The sequence below is a fragment of the Stegostoma tigrinum genome, chromosome 16, assembly GCF_030684315.1.
Source record: "Stegostoma tigrinum isolate sSteTig4 chromosome 16, sSteTig4.hap1, whole genome shotgun sequence".
In the NCBI taxonomy this organism is placed as follows: Eukaryota; Metazoa; Chordata; class Chondrichthyes; order Orectolobiformes; family Stegostomatidae; genus Stegostoma; species Stegostoma tigrinum.
In genome coordinates, this window is record NC_081369.1 from 3,710,895 (window position 1) to 3,733,029 (window position 22,135).

At 41.9% G+C, this 22,135-nt stretch overlaps 1 protein-coding gene across 1 annotated transcript in view; it reads right to left on the reverse strand.

Annotated features, from left to right (window-relative positions):
- The window catches only part of hydin (HYDIN axonemal central pair apparatus protein), a 654,146-nt gene that overhangs the window by 299,001 nt on the left and 333,010 nt on the right, over positions 1-22,135 (reverse strand). Inside the window, exons 22-23 of the mRNA XM_059651568.1 lie at positions 15,698-15,841; positions 11,795-12,108 (exon numbers count right to left, since the gene is read on the reverse strand). Coding sequence (XP_059507551.1) covers positions 11,795-12,108; positions 15,698-15,841 — 458 coding nt within the window. The remainder of the gene's footprint in view (positions 1-11,794; positions 12,109-15,697; positions 15,842-22,135) is intronic.

The following is a 22,135-nucleotide window of genomic DNA, read 5'->3' on the forward strand; positions in this document are numbered from 1 at the left end:
CTATTATGAGGGGACATAATTTTAACGTGACTGGAGGAAGGTACAGAGGAGATATCAGAAGCAGATTCTTCACACAGAGTGGTGGGCATGTGGAGTGCGCTGCCAGCAGTGGTAGTGGAGTCAGATACTTAAGCGACTCTTGGATAGGCACATGGAGGATAGTAAAATGTTGAGTATGCAGGGTAGACTGATATTAGTACGATAATAGGTCGGCACAACGTCATGGGCCGATGGGCCTGTACTGTGCTGTACTGTTCTATGCTCTACGTTCCATATGCTTCAGCTTTATCTTTTGCCCTGAAATGCTAGGCTCTCCCATCATTAGGGATGGGGATATTTGTAAAGCTTCCTCCCATGAGTTGTTTAATGGCCACCAGCATTCATAATTGGTTGTGGCAGGATTCAGAACTTAGATCTGACTCCATTGGCTGTGGGATCATTTAGTTTTGTTTATCACTTGCAACTTATACTCTTTGGCATACAAGTAATCTTGTTTGATAGCAAGATCAATAAACAAGGGGCAAGGGATGAACAGAACTCAGTTCTATTTTGGATGCAGTCCCTGTGTTTTGGAATTATTTTATAATTGCTACATTTCTGATGTACTCAGACAGGGCAGCTGTGTTGTGCAAGTTTCCACACACAGCAATCAACATCTGGGCTGTTAATGCATTTTTTACATTGTTGTTTGAGGTCTTCTATTACTGAATAACAAAGTGGGTCAAGGGACTGAAAGTTTGAAGACACTCATGCTAGTTTGATGATAAAACCTTGAGGGAGGTCAAATGAACAGAATGAAGTTTAAAATGTACTATCAACTTTTTCCTCTGAACCATACCATCCATTTCCCACAGGCCATCTACACCTGAACTCTGTCTCATTTCACAAAACAGTATGTCTATTGTGGTTCCATAGAGCTATGGATATAATGTATATTACAATTAAATAGCTGTCTAACTGGAGCTTAATTTAATTTCTGATCATATTTGAATCAAATAAAGGGAAGACTCAGTAACTGGAGATTTTTCTAAGTCAATTATTTGGGCTGTTTTTAATTTTAACATTGAAATATTTATGTAAAACGTTCCAGTATGGTCATTACTTAGTGATCTGTATTCCATGGAGTACTTGCTTTTTAATATAAAAGAACTGAAAAAGTCTAAAGAGAAATCTTTTGAGAAAATTAATAGAGCAATTTTGGAAGTCAATTTCTTTTTATTTATTGAATTAGAAATAGGAAGAAAGCTCAACAGGACTAGATTGTGCAAAGTGAGTGAGGTATTCTCCAGACCCATCTGTTGGTTTGGTACTGGTTGATGTAAATTTGAAAATAAATTATCGCTTTCTGAAACCATACTTACAGTAAGTGTGAACTGTCTAGCCTCAAAATTAACCCCATCCCAAATGACAAACAGGAGGGTGTTGGGAGCTGGGTGGAGAGGAGGCTAAGTCATGACATCAACAAAGCCGGCTCCTGCTACAATATCTTCTCTTTCATTACTCCAACCCTGACCCCATGCTCATGGCTGATCTTTTAGTGTTCTGAGTTCCATATTCCCATCTATTACCAATAAGCTTTGATTCCCACGCCCAGTGAGATTTTACCTGCCTTTTAAAAAAATTCAATGACCTCACCTCCATCAGCTTCTTAGGAAGAGGGTGTGTGGAGCAGTCACAGCCTCCCATTTTCACAGCTAAGGATGCTTATTGGTTGAAGAGTGGGTTAGGCCATATTACCAGCCACAGGGAAGGGGATGGAGTTAGGAATGTGTTAGTGCAGGGTCAATTCAAATATGGCATGGAAGCCATTAGTATGGCTGCAATCTTGTTGTAGGAATGGATGAAGCAGTGAAAGAAGAGGAAAGGCAAAGGGCAGGACTGCCCTCTTCATAGCAAAGCTAACATGACCCTCCTTGAGAAGATGAGGGACTAGAGTGAGATCCTCCTTCCAAAAGGTGTCAGGAGAAAGCTATTCTCCCAAACAAAAAAGGCATGGTCTCAGAAGCTTAGCAGTGGAATTATTTTCAAGAGGAACTAGATGTATTGGCAGAAAATGTTCAAGGCCTTATTTGCTCTGGGAATTCCAGACCAGGCAGTGACTCTAATTGAGGAGCCTTAGATGCAAGTTGTTTGCAAACATGGGAGGAATGTGCGCCCAAGATATTGAGTCCTTCTCCACCTGAGTACTTTACGATGCAGAGCCCAAGCCCTGATGAGGACTTGTCTGCACTTTTCAGCGAATGACCACTGGCATTAGACTGGAAGGTGAGAGCACAAATGCAGAAAGCATTTGCTGTGATTACAGACCAGTTGAACTTTGAAGGAATAGAGGGCCTTCTTGTTAGTGAATCTCACTGTGCAATGAGTAATGATTATATGGATGTGTTTGAGGAAACGCTGCACCTGTAAAAATCCAACAATAGTGACATAAACCACTGCACTTTATGGCTGCAATGTCATATCTGACTGGTATTGAATGAACTGCTGAGCACTCGCAAAATGGGGACCCATCAACATCAAGGTACAATGGTGTGCAGCTGTTTGTGAGAAGCTACTAAGGTCCACAGCTGATCTTTGGAATTAACCAGAGGCGAAGATGTTACAAACCACATTGAATTTGAGATTACTGGAATAGCACATGGCGAGTGACGATGCAAGGTGTGAGCTTTTCTCCGATGTGGCTACAAATCTCAGTGAACATCTGTTTGGAACTTCACAGTCTTCAGAGTTAGCGATTCTCTGACGTCTCCAGTTAGGTCTGCCTGATCCTATACTGACAAAATGGCCTCCACCATCTTGCAGCCTGTTGTCCCTCTTGGCTGCGGTTCTCTGCTGATCCTCCTAAGAATAACGTTAATAGATTTCAAACCTGAGATTTTGCTCCCTGCCTAGTGCTCCACAGAACTCCTCATAGAACTACAAGGGGTAGTGCAGTTTCAGTCAGCTTATTTTCCTACACATGGCCCATAGCCCTGCAGCTTACAGCACTTAAGTACCTGCAGATACAGGTACTTTTTAAGAGTACAGGGTCTCTGTCTCCACCACTGACATATGGAATTCCATACATCCACCACGCACTTCGTAAAAAAGCTTTCCCTCACGTCCCATCTAACCTTTTGCCACTTAGCTTGAATTCAAGAACACTGATATTGGAAATCTCTGCCAAGGGAACCAGGTTCATACTGTCCACTCTATCTCTATCTCTTACAGTTTTGCATACCTCAATCAGGTCACTCCTCAGCCTTCTCTGTTTGAAGAGAAACAACACCTACCTCTCCAATCTCTCCTTGTAACTACATTTTTCCAGCATGGCAACATTCTAGTATATTTTCTCTACTCCCTCCAAAATAATTATATCCTTCCAGTAATGTGGTGACAAGAACATACTCAGTTGTGGTCTCACCAATGTCTTACATGGTTTCATCATTGTATCCCTACTTTTGTATTCAATACTTCTGCCAATGAAATAGGACATTCATATGCCTTCTTTGCAGCCACGTCTACCCGTACTGCTATCTTTAGGGACCACACTAAGATTTCTCAATTCATCTACCCCTCTCAGTATATTCCCGTTTATTGTGTATTTCCTTTTAAAGTTTGACCTCCATAAATGCATTACTTTACAGTAATCAGAGCTGAACTTGATTTGTCACTTTCCTGCACAATCCACCAATGCTTTTATATCATTTTGGAGCTTATTGCTAACTTCTACATTATCCTGTTCACTGGCTAATTCTGGTGTCATCTGCAAATTTCCCAAATGTGTCCATAACATTCAAGTCAAAACTATAACTGTATAAAACAAACAGCAGGGGTCCCAACACCAAGCCCTGCAGAGCACCACTTGAAACAGCTTTCAATGGCAAGGGCAGCCCCAATTCGATCTATTACCCTAAATCTCATGGGCTTTTTTGACCAGCTTGCCATGTGAAACTTTGTCAAATGCCTTACTAAAATCCATGCAAACAATATCCACTGCTCCATCCCTATCCATCCTCTTTGTCACTTTCTCAAAGAATTCAACGAAATTCGGAAGGCACAAACTTCCCTCAACAAAACCATGCTGACTAATTCACTCCCTTCAAAGTGATAGTTTAATCCGATCTCTCAGGATTGATTCTAACAATTTGTCCACCACTGAAATAAGATTAAATGGCCCATAACTGCTTAGCATTTCCTATGTATCCTTTTTAAACAATTGAACCACATTTGTATTCCTCCAGTCCTCCGGCATCTCACCTATGTCTAGTAAAGACTGGAAAATATCTCTCAAAAATATCCTCCCTGACCTCCTTCAACAACCCAAGGATCAGTCCATCTGACCTTGGCAACTTATCTACTTTCAAGGATTCCATCTCCTTTAGTACTTCCTCTCTTGTTATGATTATTTTGGCCAATATTTCACACTGCTCCTTTTGCATTACCATATTTACATTATCCCTTTCCTTTATGAATATAGAGACAAAAACTTCATTTAAAATTCTTCCTATATCCTCAGCATCTTTACACAAGTTGCCTTCTTCATCTCCAATCGGTCCCACATTTTCCTTAACTATCCTTTTGCTTTTTATACAGTGTTTAAACATCTTTGTGTTTTCCTTTAATTTATTTGCTAATATCCCTACATGCCCTCTCTTTCCTAATTTCTTAGCTTGGCTCCTGTACTTTCTGTATTCCACTAGGTTATCCGAGTGCTGAGATTATTCATGGCTACAATCAGCTTTCTTTTTCATTTTTTCGCTACAGTGTCTAGAAGCCTTAGTCTATCTTTCCTTGCAATTCCCTGCAGGGTGGAAAGTCATTGAGACTGCAGTGAACACTCTGAAGGCAACCAAAACACACTCAATAGCATCTAATGGCTCAGCTGTACTCCCTTTCGTGATCATAAAGGATTTTGATGCCTGGAATGCCTATCCAATGTGTTGCTACTTCCATGCATCTGGTATGTCCCTGATCCTGCGTGGAGTTTATGTGCCACAGACCCTCTGGAACTGGCCCTCAAAAAGTATGAGCTATTTTAATTGGCTTCATTGCAAAATTGGGTTCAAACTTCCCTAATCCTCAGGAAACTCACTGGTGGCTTAAATAGCGAGGGAAATCAGCACACCAGCCAAGCAACATGTTTTTGTAGTGCCCATCTGCGTCTGTCCTTGCCCGCTGTCTTCATGGCATCAAGAGGTGTGTTGGAAGAAAATCCATAATAGAACAGAATAGAATCCTCAATGAACTCTATTTGGAGTGGGTTTGTTGGTGCAAATACATGGAACTTTATTTTCTTCAGCAGTTCAAACTCATGTCAGACCAGTTAGGTGTGTGTGAAATAACCTCCGATTTGGAAGGTGAAAGTAGACTGTGCTCACACAACAGACTATGACATGTAAATACAGAATATGTACAATACATATTGTGAAATCTTAAAAAAATGGTTAAAATTCTAAGGGCACATTAGCTGTTCCTGAACTCCAGTGTTACTATCAAGATTCACTGAAATGAGTTCAATCGACAGGTCATAGCAGACTCCTGCATTCATTTGTAAAGTGCCAATCAATACCTCACCAGTGAAAAATTATAACAGAATGAAGTTCAATGTTCATTTCAAAGGCTGCAAAAATCAATACTGTTTCAGTGGAAAAATAGCCAGTTCGAGTGTTATTACAGCAGTTCAGTGTTCCAGTGTCAGGAGAAACAAATGTTAGCAGTAGTAAAATAATACCTGCATTAAGTACTAGTAAAATTAGTATTAGGAGGGAGCAGAGTCTCTTAATCTAAGAATACTTTCAACTTGATGATAGGTAAACACAAAAATCAAAACATATGTTTGGATATGTGAAGTGGTGGGATCCTGATTTTGAGTCTGCAATCCTCTCCTTGATGGGGATGCTGCTGATGGTGTGGTATGCTGTATTGTACGGAGGAGAAATGGGGTGGAATGGGCTTTTAATCATTACAATATGGAAGAATAAGAAGCAATCTTATTGAATTACACAAAATTTGTCAATGGCAAGACAGGGTAGATGAGGGGAAATTGTTTCCCATGTGCAAGAGTCTAGGATCAGAAGGCACAATCTCAGACTAAAGGGTTGCACATTTAAGATAAAGATGAAGAAGAATTTCTCCTCTCAGAGGGTGGGGAATCTGCGGAATTCTTCGCAAAAGAGATCTGTCAAGACTGGGTTGTTCAGTATATTCAAAGATGAGAAAGACAGACTTTTAATCATGAAGGGAACTAAGGTTTATGAGAAAAATGCATGAAAGTGCAGTTGAGGATTATCAGATCAGCCATGATCTCATTGAATGGCAAAGGAAACTCATGGCGGCTTTAATGGCACACACAGGACAATCTGTGGGGTCACAAAGGATGGCTGCAGCATTTCAAGATTCTCCTGATTCTGGAAATCAGTTCTAGAGCAAAAGACTCAACAGGAGGAGTGAGAATGAAAGCACATTTGTCAGATCTGGGCACAATACCAGATGACAGGATTGGAGCTGCAATAAACACAAATGAACCCAGGGAACAATTAACAGGCGCTTCAGATGAGACATAAAATCAGAGGCTGAAGTTAATGAATATGATCAGACTGAAGGGAATTGCATTAGTCTCAAAGAGATTTATTCTGGTGATGTATGTAGTAATATAGAATCATTTGATTATGCAGCATTAGGTAGTAGTTGCATCTCAACACTGTGTGGGATAGGTTGACTAAAATGTGGACTAGATTCATTCAAGTAGTGTGGATTTACATTAGGTCAGAGAATATGAAAGCTTTAGTTTCAAGAATGACAACATATTTAGGTCCCTAAAATGAGTGACCGCTCAATACAAAATAGCTGAAAAAGGCCACATCTCTAGTGAGATAGTTTCATAAATTTTGCATAAAAAGAATTACAAATTAAACTAGACATCAGGCACAATAAAACAATTATTTCTGGAGTCATTTAATTTGTGGTTTACCCAGTCAGAGCACTGCTGTATCCTCTTCAAACAAAATCTGACATGCTAATTGGGGAAGATAAGGGCAAAAGAGGAGCAGGTTAAGCCATTCAGCCCTTTCAGCCTCCTTTGCTATTCAATGAAATAATGTTGATCTTCTACTTCAACAACATTGCTCTGCCCTTTCCCTGTGTTCCTTGATGTTTGTAACATGTAGAAGTATATCGATCTGAGCCTTGAACATGCTCAATGCCCAAGTCTTCACAGCCCTCTGGGGTAGAGAATTGCAAAGGTTCACCTCCCTCAGAGTAAAGAAATTTCTCTTCATCTCAATGTCAAAAAGCGTGTCAGTTATTCTATGAACTGGTTCTGGACAATCCCATCCAGAGGAAACGCCCTTTCTGTGTCTGTGTTCTCAGACTTATTAGTGGAATCAGGTGATAAAAATCAGAGAAAAAAATTAAAACTACCCTAAAGCTCACTTTGTTCGCACCCCTTGTCAAAGATTAACAATCCAGCCACAGGCTACAGAAGTGATTGTTAAAGAGTATACAAAAGGCTTACAGGAGAGATTAGAGCAAAATATGAAATAAGTAAACTGTGTAGGAGGATGCTCCAATGTCCTGTTGTAAGCATTCCATTTGCACATGATTTTAATGGGGTAGCTGGCATCAAATTTGTTATGGGCATAGTTAAAGTGAATATCAATATTCAACTTTCATTATTTCAATTTAATATTTGAAACATTCATGGACTAAGAATAATTTTTTTTTAAAAAGTTGACTGTTAGCTTTAAGAGGCTGCTGTGATCACCTTAAAAGTGGAGGCAAACCACATGGGAGAACGTACAATAACTGACTGCCTCACAATTTCCAAAGTTAATCAAGGAGCGTTGAAATTGAAACAAAAACAGAAACTGCTGGTAAAGCTCAGGAAATCTGGAAGCATCAGTGGAGATAAAAATGATTTGGGTCCAGTGACTTTTTGACCTTTGGAGGTCAGTGAGGTGTCAAGAAATTTGCATCTCTAGTTTGACTTACACTTGTATGATAACTTCACATGTTAAAGATGCAAGTTACTGGCACAGTGTTCAGTTGAAAGAGACAATAGAGCTACTCTGGGAATATACAAACAAATCATATGTCAGTAGATAACAAGGTGTAGAGCTGGATGAACACAGCAGGCCAAGCAGCATCAGAGAAGCAGGAAGGCTAACATTTCAGGCCTAGACACTTCTTCAGAAAATTTCTGTGTTCATTCAGCTCTACACCTTGTTATCTCAGATTCTCCAGCATCTGCAGTTCCTACTATCACATGTCAGTAGTTTGCTTTAAGCAAAATGAAGGAAGAAGCAACATGGATCAAACACAGATAATACAATGTGAGGCTGGATGAACACAGCAGGCCAAGCAGCATCCCAGGAGCACAAAAGCTGACGTTTCGGGCCTAGACCCTTCATCAGAGAGGGGGATGGGGAGAGGGAACTGGAATAAATAGGGAGAGAGGGGGAGGCGGACCGAAGATGGAGAGTAAAGAAGATAGGTGGAGAGAGTATAGGTGGGGAGGTAGGGAGGGGATAGGTCAGTCCAGGGAAGACGGGCAGGTCAAGGAGGTGGGATGAGGTTAGTAGGTAGATGGGGGTGCGGCTTCGGGTGGGAGGAAGGGATGGGTGAGAGGAAGAACCGGTTAGGGAGGCAGAGACAGGTTGGACTGGTTTTGGGATGCAGTGGGTGGGGGGGAAGAGCTGGGCTGGTTGTGTGGTGCAGTGGGGGGAGGGGACGAACTGGGCTGGTTTAGGGATGCAGTAGGGGAAGGGGAGATTTTGAAACTGGTGAAGTCCACACCTGCACCTCCCAGTCGCAAACCATTTCCACTCCCCCTCCCATTCTCTAGATGACATGTCCATCATGGGCCTCCTGCACTGCCACAATGATGCCACCCGAAGGTTGCAGGAACAGCAACTCATATTCCGCCTGGGAACCCTGCAGCCATATGGTATCAATGTGGACTTCACCAGTTTCAAAATCTCCCCTTCCCCTACTGCATCCCTAAACCAGCCCAGTTCGTCCCCTCCCCCCACTGCACCACACAACCAGCCCAGCTCTTCCCCCCCACCCACTGCATCCCAAAACCAGTCCAACCTGTCTCTGCCTCCCTAACCGGTTCTTCCTCTCACCCATCCCTTCCTCCCACCCCAAGCCGCACCCCCATCTACCTACTAACCTCATCCCACCTCCTTGACCTGCCCGTCTTCCCTGGACTGACCTATCCCCTCCCTACCTCCGCACCTATACTCTCTCCACCTATCTTCTTTACTCTCCATCTTTGGTCCGCCTCCCCCTCTCTCCCTATTTATTCCAGTTCCCTCTCCCCATCCCCCTCTCTGATGAAGGGTCTAGGCCCGAAACGTCAGCTTTTGTGCTCCTGAGATGCTGCTTGGCCTGCTGTGTTCATCCAGCCTCACATTTTATTATCTTGGAATTCTCCAGCATCTGCAGTTCCCATTATCTCTGATACTATCATGGATCAAACACAGCAAGGATAAGGAAACTGCCAAGTCTTTTTCTCGCGGTCACGCTGAATGCAAGCTTGGATTGTAATCAATGAACAGCAATTTGGAACAATAACCCTGATTTACTTATGATCCTGGGACAACTGGAGTATATCTGGGACAAATGGAGTCTATCTAACTAATAGAGTTAATCAGGGGAACCAGTAGAAGTGGTTACTTGGATTTTCAGAAAGCTTTCAGTAAAGTCCCACATAAGAGGCTAACATTTAAAATTAAAGTGCATGGGCTTGGAATAGTACACTAACATGGATAGAGAACAGATTGGCAGACAGAAAACAAAGTGAATAAACAGGTCCTTGTCTGACTGGTAAGCAGTGGCTAATGGTGCATGCAGAGATCAGTGTTTGGAATCCCAGCTATTCATAACATATATTAATGATTTAGATGAGGAAAATAAATATAGTCTCTCCAACATAGTATATTGCAGACAACAGAAAGCTGAGTGGGAAGGTGAACTGGGAGGAGGTTAGAGAGATGCTTCAGTATGATTTGGACAAGTTGAGATAATGCACAAATGAAGGATAATATGGATAAATGTGAGGTATTCACTTCGGGAGCAAAAACAGGAAGATGGATTATTATATAGGAATGGTAATAGATTGGGAAAGGGAAAGGTGCAATGAAAGCTAGCAGCCTTGTACACTTGTTACTTAAAGTAAGTGTGCAGGTGCAGAAAGCAGTGAAGAAGACAAGCGTTATGGTGGCCTTCATAGAGTAAGGATTCAAGTACAGAAGTACAGGTGCCTTGCTGCAATTATACAGGGGCTTGGTGAGATCAGACCTGAAGTATTGCGTGCAGTTTTGTTTTCCATAAATAAAGAAGGATGTTCTGGCTATGGAGGGAATTCACAACTGATTCCTGGGTTGGCAAGACTAGCATATGAAGAGAGACTGAATCAGTTCGGACAATATTCACTGGAGTTTGGAAGAAAGAGGGAAGATCTCATGGAAATCTATAAAATTTGAACATGACAAGACAGACTAACTGCAGGAAGGATGTTCCCGAAGACAGGGGAGTCTATAACAGGGGTCATAAGGATACAGGGTAGGCCATTTAGGACTGAGATGAGGAGATATTTCTTCATTCAAAGTGTAGTAAGCCTGTGGAATTCTCTGCCACAGAAAATGGTTGAGGCCAAAATATTAAATGTTTTCAAAAAGGCTTTAGATATAGTTCTTACAGCTAAAGGGATCAAAGGACATGGGCAGAAAGCAAGAACAGGTATTGAGTCGGATGGTCACACAATGTTTCTGTGGGGCATTGGCAACTTCACTATGACACAGGAAACTGGACAGAAGCTAAGCAGTTGAAACACGTTTCCCTCCTGCAACTGAAAGATTCTAAAAAAACTATGACCTGCAATTTTCTTTACCTTCTGTCTGTACCAGAAGGCCTCCATTTCCAAACTTCTTGGTAAACTCATTATTTGAATGTGAATCTTCATCCAATAGAAGGTTTGGGTATAAAAACCTCCTGATACTTTTACAGAGAAGACAATGGTGCTTTAAAACCTGATAACAATACCAAATGGCATGTCCCAGAGAATATTATTCCAAAGCTCCAAAAGTCAATGACAGATTCTTAAAGGCCAATATTAGCATTTGTCATCTCAAACGTATCTGCTTTTGTCATCTCCGCAGATGAGTCAGCCTGATGCTAGCTACCTCTGGAAACATTCAGACAATCTATACTCATCCTTTTCTCTGCAGCATCTGACATCTCTATCTTTATCGTGGCTGCCATACACAGTAATTTATTATCCACCCCATTGTTCAGTTAAGCAGTTGTTTTCCTAGCCTGGATTTTTTAAGCAAACTGTTGTCCTATTGATGTATTCTTGGGAGTTCAGTTTACTCAGTTGAATGGGCAGCTTGCTTGTGATGAAGAATAACATCAATAGGATGAATTCAATTCCCATGCTGGCTGAGGTCAGTATGAGGACACCATCTTTTTAACCTCAACTCTCATCATCTATGTGGTGACCTCAAGTTAAACTCACCATATTGTCACTTTCACTTCATTCTTATACAGGACTTTCATGTTCAACTTCAAATCCATGTACTTTTTATAAATTGTAGTTTTTGGAATGTAAGACTAAAATTATAACTTCATTTCTTTATTTTCTATTTTATTCCTAAGGTTTTATATCTAGGTACCTCTGTATGTAAAATGGCACCAGAGAGTGGCAATTTTGTACACATTTCACTTGTAGTCTTGTATCCCTACACTTCAGTACGTATGACAATAGAACCTAATTCTAATTCTAATTCGAAACAGTAAATTCTCTTACCTATTCCATTTAATTGGCTCATCTGAAAGGAAGGACCAGTGATACTTTACTGGCAGGGGGCTGCAATTTATCATCTCCACATAGTGCACTGTCTCAGTATCATTGAGGATACAACCAAAGTCCACCATATCAGTTTCGAAGTGCAGGTTTGGGAAGTGCACTTCTCCCCTCAAGACCACATAATCCACATGTGGGTGTTCCGAGTACCGGATTGTCAGAACCTCCTCTATTACACGAGTGAACAAGTCATCCTTATACGATGGGTCAAATTGGATTAACAACTCGAGATGCTCATCTACATCCAGTTTAACAGTCTGGGTACAGAAAAGGTGACATTAATTAGAAGGAGGAGAGTATTGTCAACAGCCCCAGAACTGTAAACATCAAAATACATCATCAATACAAGAAATTCAGACCCTTTGAAGCTTTAGACATTGAATTAACTTGTACACTTCCAACAGATTCTTTAAGCATTCCAATCCTTCAAAATAATGATAATGTTAAGGTGTACTTGTTACCAATATAATACAAAACCTACGTTTAAAGAGAACCCTAAAGCCTTCTATTCCTGTCCTTTATGAGTGTAATATTTAATAGATCACAAAAACTCTCAATACATTTACAACACAACCTGATCACTCAAGCCTGGAAGATACTGTGGTCAGATAGGCAGGTAACAAATTTTATTCCAAGCAAAAGAAATCATTGTCACTTTAGACAATAATGCTATCCCATTGACATAGAAACAAAATGAGGCCAGGCATTTACCAGGCAGGAAGTGTCCTCAGCAGTGAAAGATATGTTTACAGATGGAGGAGGCTTTTTCTGAAAAAAAAAACTTGTTTTCATTCATGGGATAGGTGCATCAGTAAAAAGGCTAGAATTTATCATCCAATTCATGGTACGCTTGAGAAACGGGGCAATGAGTCAGTTTCTTCAACCAATGCAATCTATGTGGCGTATGCACACTCACAGTGCTGGTAAGTCAGAAGTTCCAGAAAATTGACCTAATGCATTTGGAAGAAATGTTACATAGTTCCAAATCAGGAAAGTGTATGACTAGGAGAGGAATGTGAAGGTGGGGTTTTACAATGCACTGGCTGCCCTTGATTATTCAATGTGGTAAAGCTATGAATTTGGGATGTGCTGTCAAAGAAGACTTATAAATTGGTGAAGTTCATTTTGATTGGCATCATTGCACCACGCTGTTTCAGCATGGGTGGGCGACACGGTGGGACAGTGGTTAGCACTGCTGCCTCACAGCACCAGGGTCCTGGGTTCGATTCTGGAGTGGAGTTTGCACATTCTCTCCAAGTCTGAACGGATTTCCTCCCACAGTGCAAAGATATACAGGCGAGGTGGATTGGCCGTACTAAATTGTCCATAGCATTTAGGGATAAGTGGATTAGGTGAATGAGAAGGGGTTGGCTCTGAGGGTCGGTTTGGACTTGTTGGGCCGAAGGGCCTGTTTTCACACAGTACTGATTCTATAAAGTGGAATGTTTTGCCTTGGATAGTATCAAGCTTAAGTGTTGGAGTTACAAACATTCAGCAAATGGAAAGTATTTCACCGCCCTCTTAATTTGTGTTTGTAAGTAAAGCAAAGGCATTGGGGAGATAAGTCAGATGCTACATAATATCCAGCCTCAGACCTGGTCTGGTAGCTATGATATTATGTAGTTGGTCCACTTAAACTGCCAGTCAACGGTGACCCTGAGATGTCAATGGTGTAACGGGAAGGTGGTCAGAATTTCTCAGTTGTTGGAGAAGATTGTTTCCTGTCGTTTCAGTGATACAACTGTTAATTGTTCCTTAGCAGCCGAAGCCTGATGCTGTTCAGGGCTTGCTGCGCGTGGGTGGGTTGGTATAATGAGATTAAGAGTGAGTGATCCTTGTGAACCTAAACTGAGAATTGGTGAGCAGATTATTGGTGACTAAGTGCTGCTTGATAGTTCTATCAATGACATACTCTATTCATTTTGCTATGCTTCAGAGTAAGCTGATGCGTCAATGAATTGACTATGTGGATTTGTCCTGTTTTTTGAAGACAGGCCACATCTCAGTCATTTTTCACTTTGTCAACGAGGTAGTAGTATTATAACGTCGCAAAACAGCTTGACTAGGGGCATGGGTTGCCCTGGAACACAGGATCTGAGCATGACAATCAAGATGCTAGATAACAAGTTGTGGAGCTGGATGAGTCCAGCAGGCCAAGCAGCATCAGAGGAGCAGGAAAGCTGGTGTTTCGGGCCTAGACCCTTCATCAGAAATGGGGGAGGGGAAGAGGGTTCTGAAATAAATAGGGAGAGAGGGGTAGGTGGATCGAAGATGGATAGGAGAGAAGATAGGTGGAGAGGAGACAGACAAGTTAAAGAGGCGGGGATGGAGCCAGTAAAGGTGAGTGTAGGTGGGGAGGTAGGGAGGACATAGGTCAGTCCAGGGAGGACGCACAGGTCAAGGGGGTAGGATGAGGTTAGTACGTAGGAAATGGGGGTGCAGCTTGAGGTGGGAGGAGGGGATAGGTGAGAGGAAGAACAGGTTAAGGAGGCGGGGATGAGCTGGGCTGGTTTTGGGATGCGGTGGGGGCAGGAGAAATTTTGAAGCTTGTGAAATCCACATTGATACCATTGGGCTGCAGGGTTCCCAAGCGGAATATCAGTTGCTGTTCCTGCAACCTTTGGGTGGCATCGTTGTGGCACTGCAGGAGGCCCAGGATGGACATGTCGTCTGAGGAATGGGAGGGGGAGTTGAAATGGTTCGCAACTGGGAGGTGCAGTTGTTTATTGCAAACAGAGCGTAGGTGTTCTGTAAAGCGGTCCCCAGGCCTCAGCTTGGTTTCCCCGATGTAAAGGAGGCCACGACGAGTACAACGGATACATAGACCATGCATAGACCAGCCTAAGTGTAAGTGCCCCTGCTGACAATAGCTGATATTAAGTATCCTAAAGATCGGGGAAAGCAGGGGTTGTTTCTCATTTTGACAGGGTCAGAAGTCAAACAATGCAAGTTAAAGTCAAACAGATTTATTTGAAATCACAAGCTTTAGAAGTGCTGCTCCTTTGTCAAGTGAAGTAGGTAACGGTGGGGACGAGAGAAGAGGGGGTGGAAGGAGAGGGGAGTGAGATCAAGACAGGGAGGTGAGAGATCAGGGCTTGGGCAAATCGAAGAACTGGACAGAGTGGCAATGGGGGTGTGGTTTCGTAGCCACTGTTCCCTTTTTGTGCTCCATCCCCAGCTTCTGGGGCCTATTCCCAATCCATGGGATTCCCCCCCACAGCTTTCTCACTTCATGCGGGATCACATCCCCTGTCCTTCTCACTCAATGTTAGATCATGGCATTTCATGGATCATTACAAAGTCACATGTAAAATCTACATGTGGGCATGTTTGAATGAGTGCACATGCATTTCTACAGTTTCAGTTTCAGCCAAATTTGAAATAGGTCTACTCTCTTGCGCCCATGGAGGTGAGAGCAGGATTCAAAAGCCAGTGTATCCCAGTCCCAGACAATGATGTCATTCAAGCCACACCTGTAATAGATTTGCCCTCAAATTATCAAAGTGGGAAGGCCAAAAGATTCAAGCTTAAAGTTTCTGTGTCACTTCATCACCACATATATATAAACAAAATCCTTAACTCTAAATAACAGTTTTAAAAGATTAAATTTCACTTTGCGATCCAGCTGATGAATATAAATCAATCTCTCACTTGATAAAATCATCTTATCACCAGACAAGGAAACTTGTGATCACGCCAAAGCCCTAGTAACATAGATACAAACTACTCAGCACTTGCATTTGATTAGTATCTTTTAGTAATACCCATTAAACAATCTATACATATATTCCCACGAGCTAGTGTCCTTGAACAGCAAATTTGATTGAAAACAGCAATTTTGTCTACCTTTGAAATGATTGTTGTCTCAAGCTCCACGTTTTCTACAATTCCAAATGGTCCTTCGATCTTTAGGATCAAAGAGAGAGGCAATGGGGATATGTTCTTCAATGTAAGAGGCATGTATTGAGGAACCAGCTTGACATGTCTGGGCTGCAGGCATAAGAATACAGACTCAGGTTTTCAGAATAGGAACTACCACAACACACATGAAAGGCACCGTGACCTATGCTGGTTCCCAATTAAGCAACATCTGAATGCTCATTTTCTCATTCTCAAACCCTTCTATGGCCTCAACTCTCCCGACCTTTGTAATCTACAATCCCTATAATCTTCCAAAATACCTATGTACTGTCAACTTTGATTTCTTGATCATGCCTGACTTTAATTGTTCCACTACTGGTATCTGTGCCTTCTGCTGCAGAAGTCCCAGACCGTTGAATTCCACGTGACATTTTTCACCTCTTTCAAAGTGTTCTTTAAGACGGAATTCTTGATCAAGCTTTCAGTCACCAATGTCTCCTAATACAGCATGATGTCCACCTTTGCTTAATAACATTTCTTTTATGCTTCTTGGGATATTTTACTATATCAAAGGTACTGTATAAATACAATTTTCTATTCTTGTTTTTAAGATATTTCCTTAAGATATCTGTTTTTATTACATCTTTGACATCCTCCATCAATTGGATTTTCTATCATAATATATACCAGCTCATTTGCAGGCAAATCTTGTGTTGTTGGGGGTCTCTCCCACCAGCTGGAGAGACAAAAGCGAGGCCTGTGCTCCCTCCATTCAGGATGAACTCTGAGGTTCTGAACAGCAAACAGCTATTATGCTCAGCAGTGCCATCAGTGAGACAATGGTTACTGCCAGAAGGGCTTTCCTCCCCTCCCCTCACCTTCAAGTCGAAGGGTCACAAGGACTCAGGCCACAGGTAAAGAGGTATTTGCGTGGTAGAAGATCATCCCACAGACATCCAGACCCTGAACCAAAGGCAACCACAGGTTAGAGTGATCTGCCTGGTTTTAGCTGTTGGACCTTCCAGTATGTGGCACGCATCCTTGCAGCTAGGCTAATCCCAGCACGTGGCTTCTAACTGGTAACCAAGAACCTTCCCACTCAAAACCTAATGCTGGTGGAGAGAAGAAGACAGCAGGGATCAGGTACACTCTGCCAGCGTTCCCTCTAAGTCATGTAACTGTGCAGCCACTCTGAGGTTCCAATGCATTGAATTCTGGTTTTGGAAGATGTGGCCACAGACCTACCTCAAAATTCTGGCCCATATTAATGGCTAGCAAAAATCTGTATTCCTATATTCTTCCAATCCCCTGTACACCCATGTCATGTGAATAGCATTCCGATGACAGGAAGTGTTGAGACAATATAGGCATGGTGCCAGATCACATCACTACTTGTTCTCCATTTATAATCTATTCAATAGAGTTTCCCTTTTTATGAAAGGTCCACAAGATGCTTTGCAGAAAAGATGAAGCATGCAAAAGAGGAACATCATATCCTGAGAGCTCTTTGAATCCGTGAATATCCAGAGTGCCAGCAAAAGCCTTTGACACAGTACATTTCACATTCAGCCCGAGAAAGCAAACCATCAATGAAAACAATTCAAATAAAATGATCAGCAACTCCACTATTTATCACTGTTCAATAGGACTGTTATTGGAATAAATTTGGATACTGTATTTTTCTCAAAGAATTATGGGAAGTGTACTTAAAAAGTAAAACCACCGAAACCTTAAATAAACAAAGGGTGAGTTTACATCCAAAGTCATGATTGTTTTAGTAGTAGCTTGCTAATGAACACAATTTGGACTGTATCCAAAATTAATTGGTGGCATCAGAAGATCTCAATGACCTAAAACAAGCAATGATCTGAAACAAAAATAGCCAGGGGCAGCAAAATGCAAACGGAACAAATGTGCATGTTTGCCCCAACTGAGCAAAAAAATGTGGCAGGCAAAGGAACTGCACTAGAGATAACATCTGACAGGGAAGGATAGCGGGAGTAATGGTGAGTTGCAAAGATGAACTGAACTCATTTAGCTCAAGAAGCACTATGGGCAGGTTGGTTGACAGAGTTTTCATTTTAAATCTCTGCAACGGGGTGGCCTTGACTAGCTTCTCATAAAGCATGGCTATGTTTTGGAAAATTAACTCCTTTATAACTGCGCAGCACATTGACTTGGCTGGTAAAATGACTGGTACGAAAAAAAGAGGCTGGACCTCCCAAGGTTATTTTGTTTTACCTTTCTACCTGTGCTCCATCCCAATTCAAGATGAGGAAATTCAATGTAAGGCACCCTGTATTTATCTGCCTCAAGTGTTATGAAAGTGAACTATCACCTCACCTAAACCCCACATTTCTAGCCTTTGGCTGAAAGGCCCACTTTGATTAAAAGACAACTTTGTTATGCTGCAAGATATCCAGATCTATCCCTGGGGAATCAGCTCAATCTTTTCTCCTACCACTGCTCTGGTCACACCTACTTCTCAGAGGTCTCACTTTTGGTTTGTAGAACATCACGTGTAAAGTGGTCAGCTTCTCTTCATATCTACTTATACTTGATCAGAAATTCCACATGTATTTCTTAACCTGCAAGGGTGCAATTTTTGTTATTGCAGCCAGTAGACACCACAATATCCCACAGGATCCATTCCTCAATTTCCCTGCAAGCTGCATTAATTTTCAACTGATATGACAACAAATGTTACTTGTAAACTGCACATTCAAGCAATAACCTGGAAGATAACACAGGCCACTCACAAGCTGTTCCCTTTAAAGTGTCATTTCCTGAAAATTAGAGCTACTTCACAGGATCACAGAAATGTTACAGTATAGAAGGACTGGTCAAATGAGCATTATGACTTTATGTCATTCTCCTATCTTTTCCTTTGCACATTGAATGGTTATTTAAATAAAAACAATGCCCCCTTGAATGGCTCAACTGAACGTGCCTCCAGCACACTTACAGACTGTGCATTCTGGACCCTTACCATTCATTGAGTGAAGAAGTACTTTTTCACATTGCATCTGCTACATTTGAAAGTCCCTATAAATCTGTGTCCTCTCCTTCTCAGTCTTTTTACTGTTACTGCCTAGATACTCTGTTCCGATCTTGCAAGATTTTGAAAACTTGTGTCAGAACTCCTTTTAGACTTATTATCTCCATGGAGAACAGTCACAACCTCTCCAATTGATCCTCATAACTGAAGCTGCTCATTGCTGGAAACATTCTTGTTAAAGTCTTCTGTACACTCTCCAATTTATTATTACTTATATGCTTATTGTGGGTTGCTTATTGGTCTTTTCTACTGTCATCTGAAACCTTACAGTACTATCTATGATCACTGTCTCCTAAACGAGGCCCCACTGATGCTTATCCACTTGGCTAACCTCATTTCCAAGAACCATATCCAACAATGCACCCTTTCTTGTTAGATTGGACATACACTGTTGCAGAAAACTTGCCTGAATGTAATTGAGGAATTAAAAACAAAATTACTGGTGAAACTCAGCATGTCTGGCAGCATCTGTGGGAAGTTAGCATCAAGAGTCTTGTGACTCTTCATCAGAACTGTCAGCAACTAGGAAAAGATAGTATTTATGCTGAAGACTAAGTTGAGGGAGGGAACAAACAGAAGAGGTGAGCGGATAGGTACAGATGGAGCCCAGAGAGGTATGAAAAGGGATAGTTAACTAAGGAGATTATGGACAGCAGGCCAAGGCAGAAGTAAAACTAAATAAGTGATAATAAGAGCTAAGAGTGGGAGAGGATGTGTGAGCTGTTCTGAAAACAACCCATGTTATGTGATAATTGACAAAAAAACAAAAGAACTACGAATGCTGGAAATCTGAAACAAAAGCAGAAATGCTTGACAATATCAGCAGGTGTGGGAGTATTTAGGGAGAAAATCAGAGTTAACATTTCAGGTCCAGTGACCCTTCTTCTGAATGGGACTCCTTCTTCAGAATGTGATAATAGGCCTAGTAGTAGGTGTGAATGGGTGACTGTGCTAAAAGCAACACATGTCATAGCAGGATTTGATGGGGGAAGTGGGTAAAAAAAACATGGCTGGGTGGAATCTGGTTCTAAAGTTATTGAACTCAATTTTGAGTCCTACAGGTTGCAGAGTCGCCGAGTGGAAAACGAGATGTTGTTCTTCAAGTTAGGAATTGAGCAATGTTTGCATCTCTCTGCTTTCACTGGCCCACTCTTCATTCAGGTCACCTATTTTTACTACTTTATAATGTTTGACCCTCCCTGTGATTTTCCTGTAGGTTTGTTCCTCTACATTCTTCCCACTAGTCCTTTTGCCCCATCAGTGCAATATTTCCACCCCCTTCGCTATCTGAACATCTTATATGCAGAATGGGTAAGACAGGGAGTGGAGGTACAAGCAATGCTAAAGCTGAACATAGATAAATCCTCAGGCTACTAATAGGAGGCAAGGGAGGAGATTGCAGAGGTTCTGACATTAACTTTCAAATCCTCTTTGGCCACAAGAGGGATGCCAGAGGACTGCAGGGCAGCTGAAGTGGTGCCATTATTCAAGAACAGTGGCAGGGATAAACCAGGAAACTACAGGCTAATGAGTCTAACATTGTGGAAGGGAAAGTACTGAAAAAAATTTGATGGACAGGATTAATTAAGGATAGTTAACATGGTTTTGTGAGGGAAAGATCATGTCTAACAAATTTGACTGAATTTTTCAAAGAGGGGTATGTGAGGAATAAGAGGATGACTAGGGTCAGTCAAAGACAAAAGTGAGAAATTGTGCGTGGACCCTGTGAAGGTACTAAATGAATATTTCTCATCTGTTTTCACTGAGGATCAGGAGAATATTGTAGAGGAGATGACTGAGTTACAGGCTACTAGAATTGAAAGGATTAAGGTTAGTAAGGAGGAGGTGTTATCAATTCTAGAAGGTGTGAAGGTAGATAAATCCCCTGGGCCAGACGGGATTTTTCCAAGGATTAGCTGGGAAGCTAGGGAGGAAGTGGCAGAGCCTTTGGCCTTGATCTTTGAGTCCTCATTGTCTACAGGTTTAGTACCCGAGGACTGGAGGATTGCAAATGTTGTGCCCTTGTTCAAGAAGGGCAGTAGGGATGACCCAGGTAATTATAGACCTGTGAGCCTTACGTCTGTCGTAGGACACGTTTTGGAAAGGATTATAAGAGATAGGATCTTTAATCATCTAGCAAGCAACAACTTGATTGGAGATAGTCAGCATGGATTCGTCAATGGCAGGTCATGTCTCACAAACCTCATTGAGTTTTTTGAGAAGGTGACCAAGCATGTGGATAAGGGAAGGACAGTTGACATGGTGTACATCGACTTCAGTAAAGCCTTTGATAAGGTTCCACATGGCAGGCTATTGGAGAAAATACAGAGGCACGGGATTGAGGGAGATTTAGCAGTTTGGATTAGAAACTGGCTTTCTATAAGGAGGCAATGAGTGGTGGTTAATGGAGTCAGGTCACTAGTGGTGTGCCTCAAGGATCTGTTTTGGGACCACTGCTGTTTGTCATTTTTATAAAGGACTTGGGCACAGGCATAGGTGGATGGGTTAGTAAGTTTGCAGATGACACTAAAGTCAGTGGAGTGACGGACAGTGTGGAAGAATGTTGCAGGTTGCAGGGAGACTTGGATAAACTGCAGAATTGGGCTGAAAGGTGACAAATGGAGTTTAATATGGATAAATATGAGGTGATTCACTTTGGGAGGAATAATAGGAAGGCAGAATACTGTGTCAATGGAAAGATTCTTGGTAGTGTAGATGAGCTGAGGGATCTTGGTGTCCATGTACATAGATCCCTGAAAGTTACCACTCAGGTTGATAGTGTTGTTAAGAAGGCTTACAGTGTGTTAGGTTTTATTGGTAGAGGGATTGAGTTCTGGAGCCATGATGTCATGCTGTAACTGTACAAAACACTAGTGCGGCCTCATTTGGAATATTGCATGCAGTTCTGGTCGCTCCATTACAGGAAGGATGTGGAAGCATTGGAAAAGGCGCACAGGAGATTTACCAGGATGTTGTCTGGTCTGGAGCGCAGGCCCTATGAAGAAAGGCTGAGGGACTTGGGTCTGTTCTCATTGGAGAGAAGAGGGCTAAGAGGGGATTTAATAGAGACCCACAAGATGATCAGAGGATTAGATAGGGTGGACAGTGAGAGTCTTTTTCCGAGGATGATGACTTCAGTTTGAACAAGGGGGCATAGCTACAAATTGAGGGGTGATAGATTTAAGACAGATGTCAGAGGCATGTTCTTTACTCAGAGAGTGGTAAGGGTGTGGAACACCGTGCCTGCCATTGTAGTTAACTCAGCCACATTAGGGGCATTTAAACAGTCCTTGGATAAGCATATGGATAATGATGGGATAGTGTAGGGGGAAAAGCTTAGATTAGTTCACAGGTTGGCGCAACAT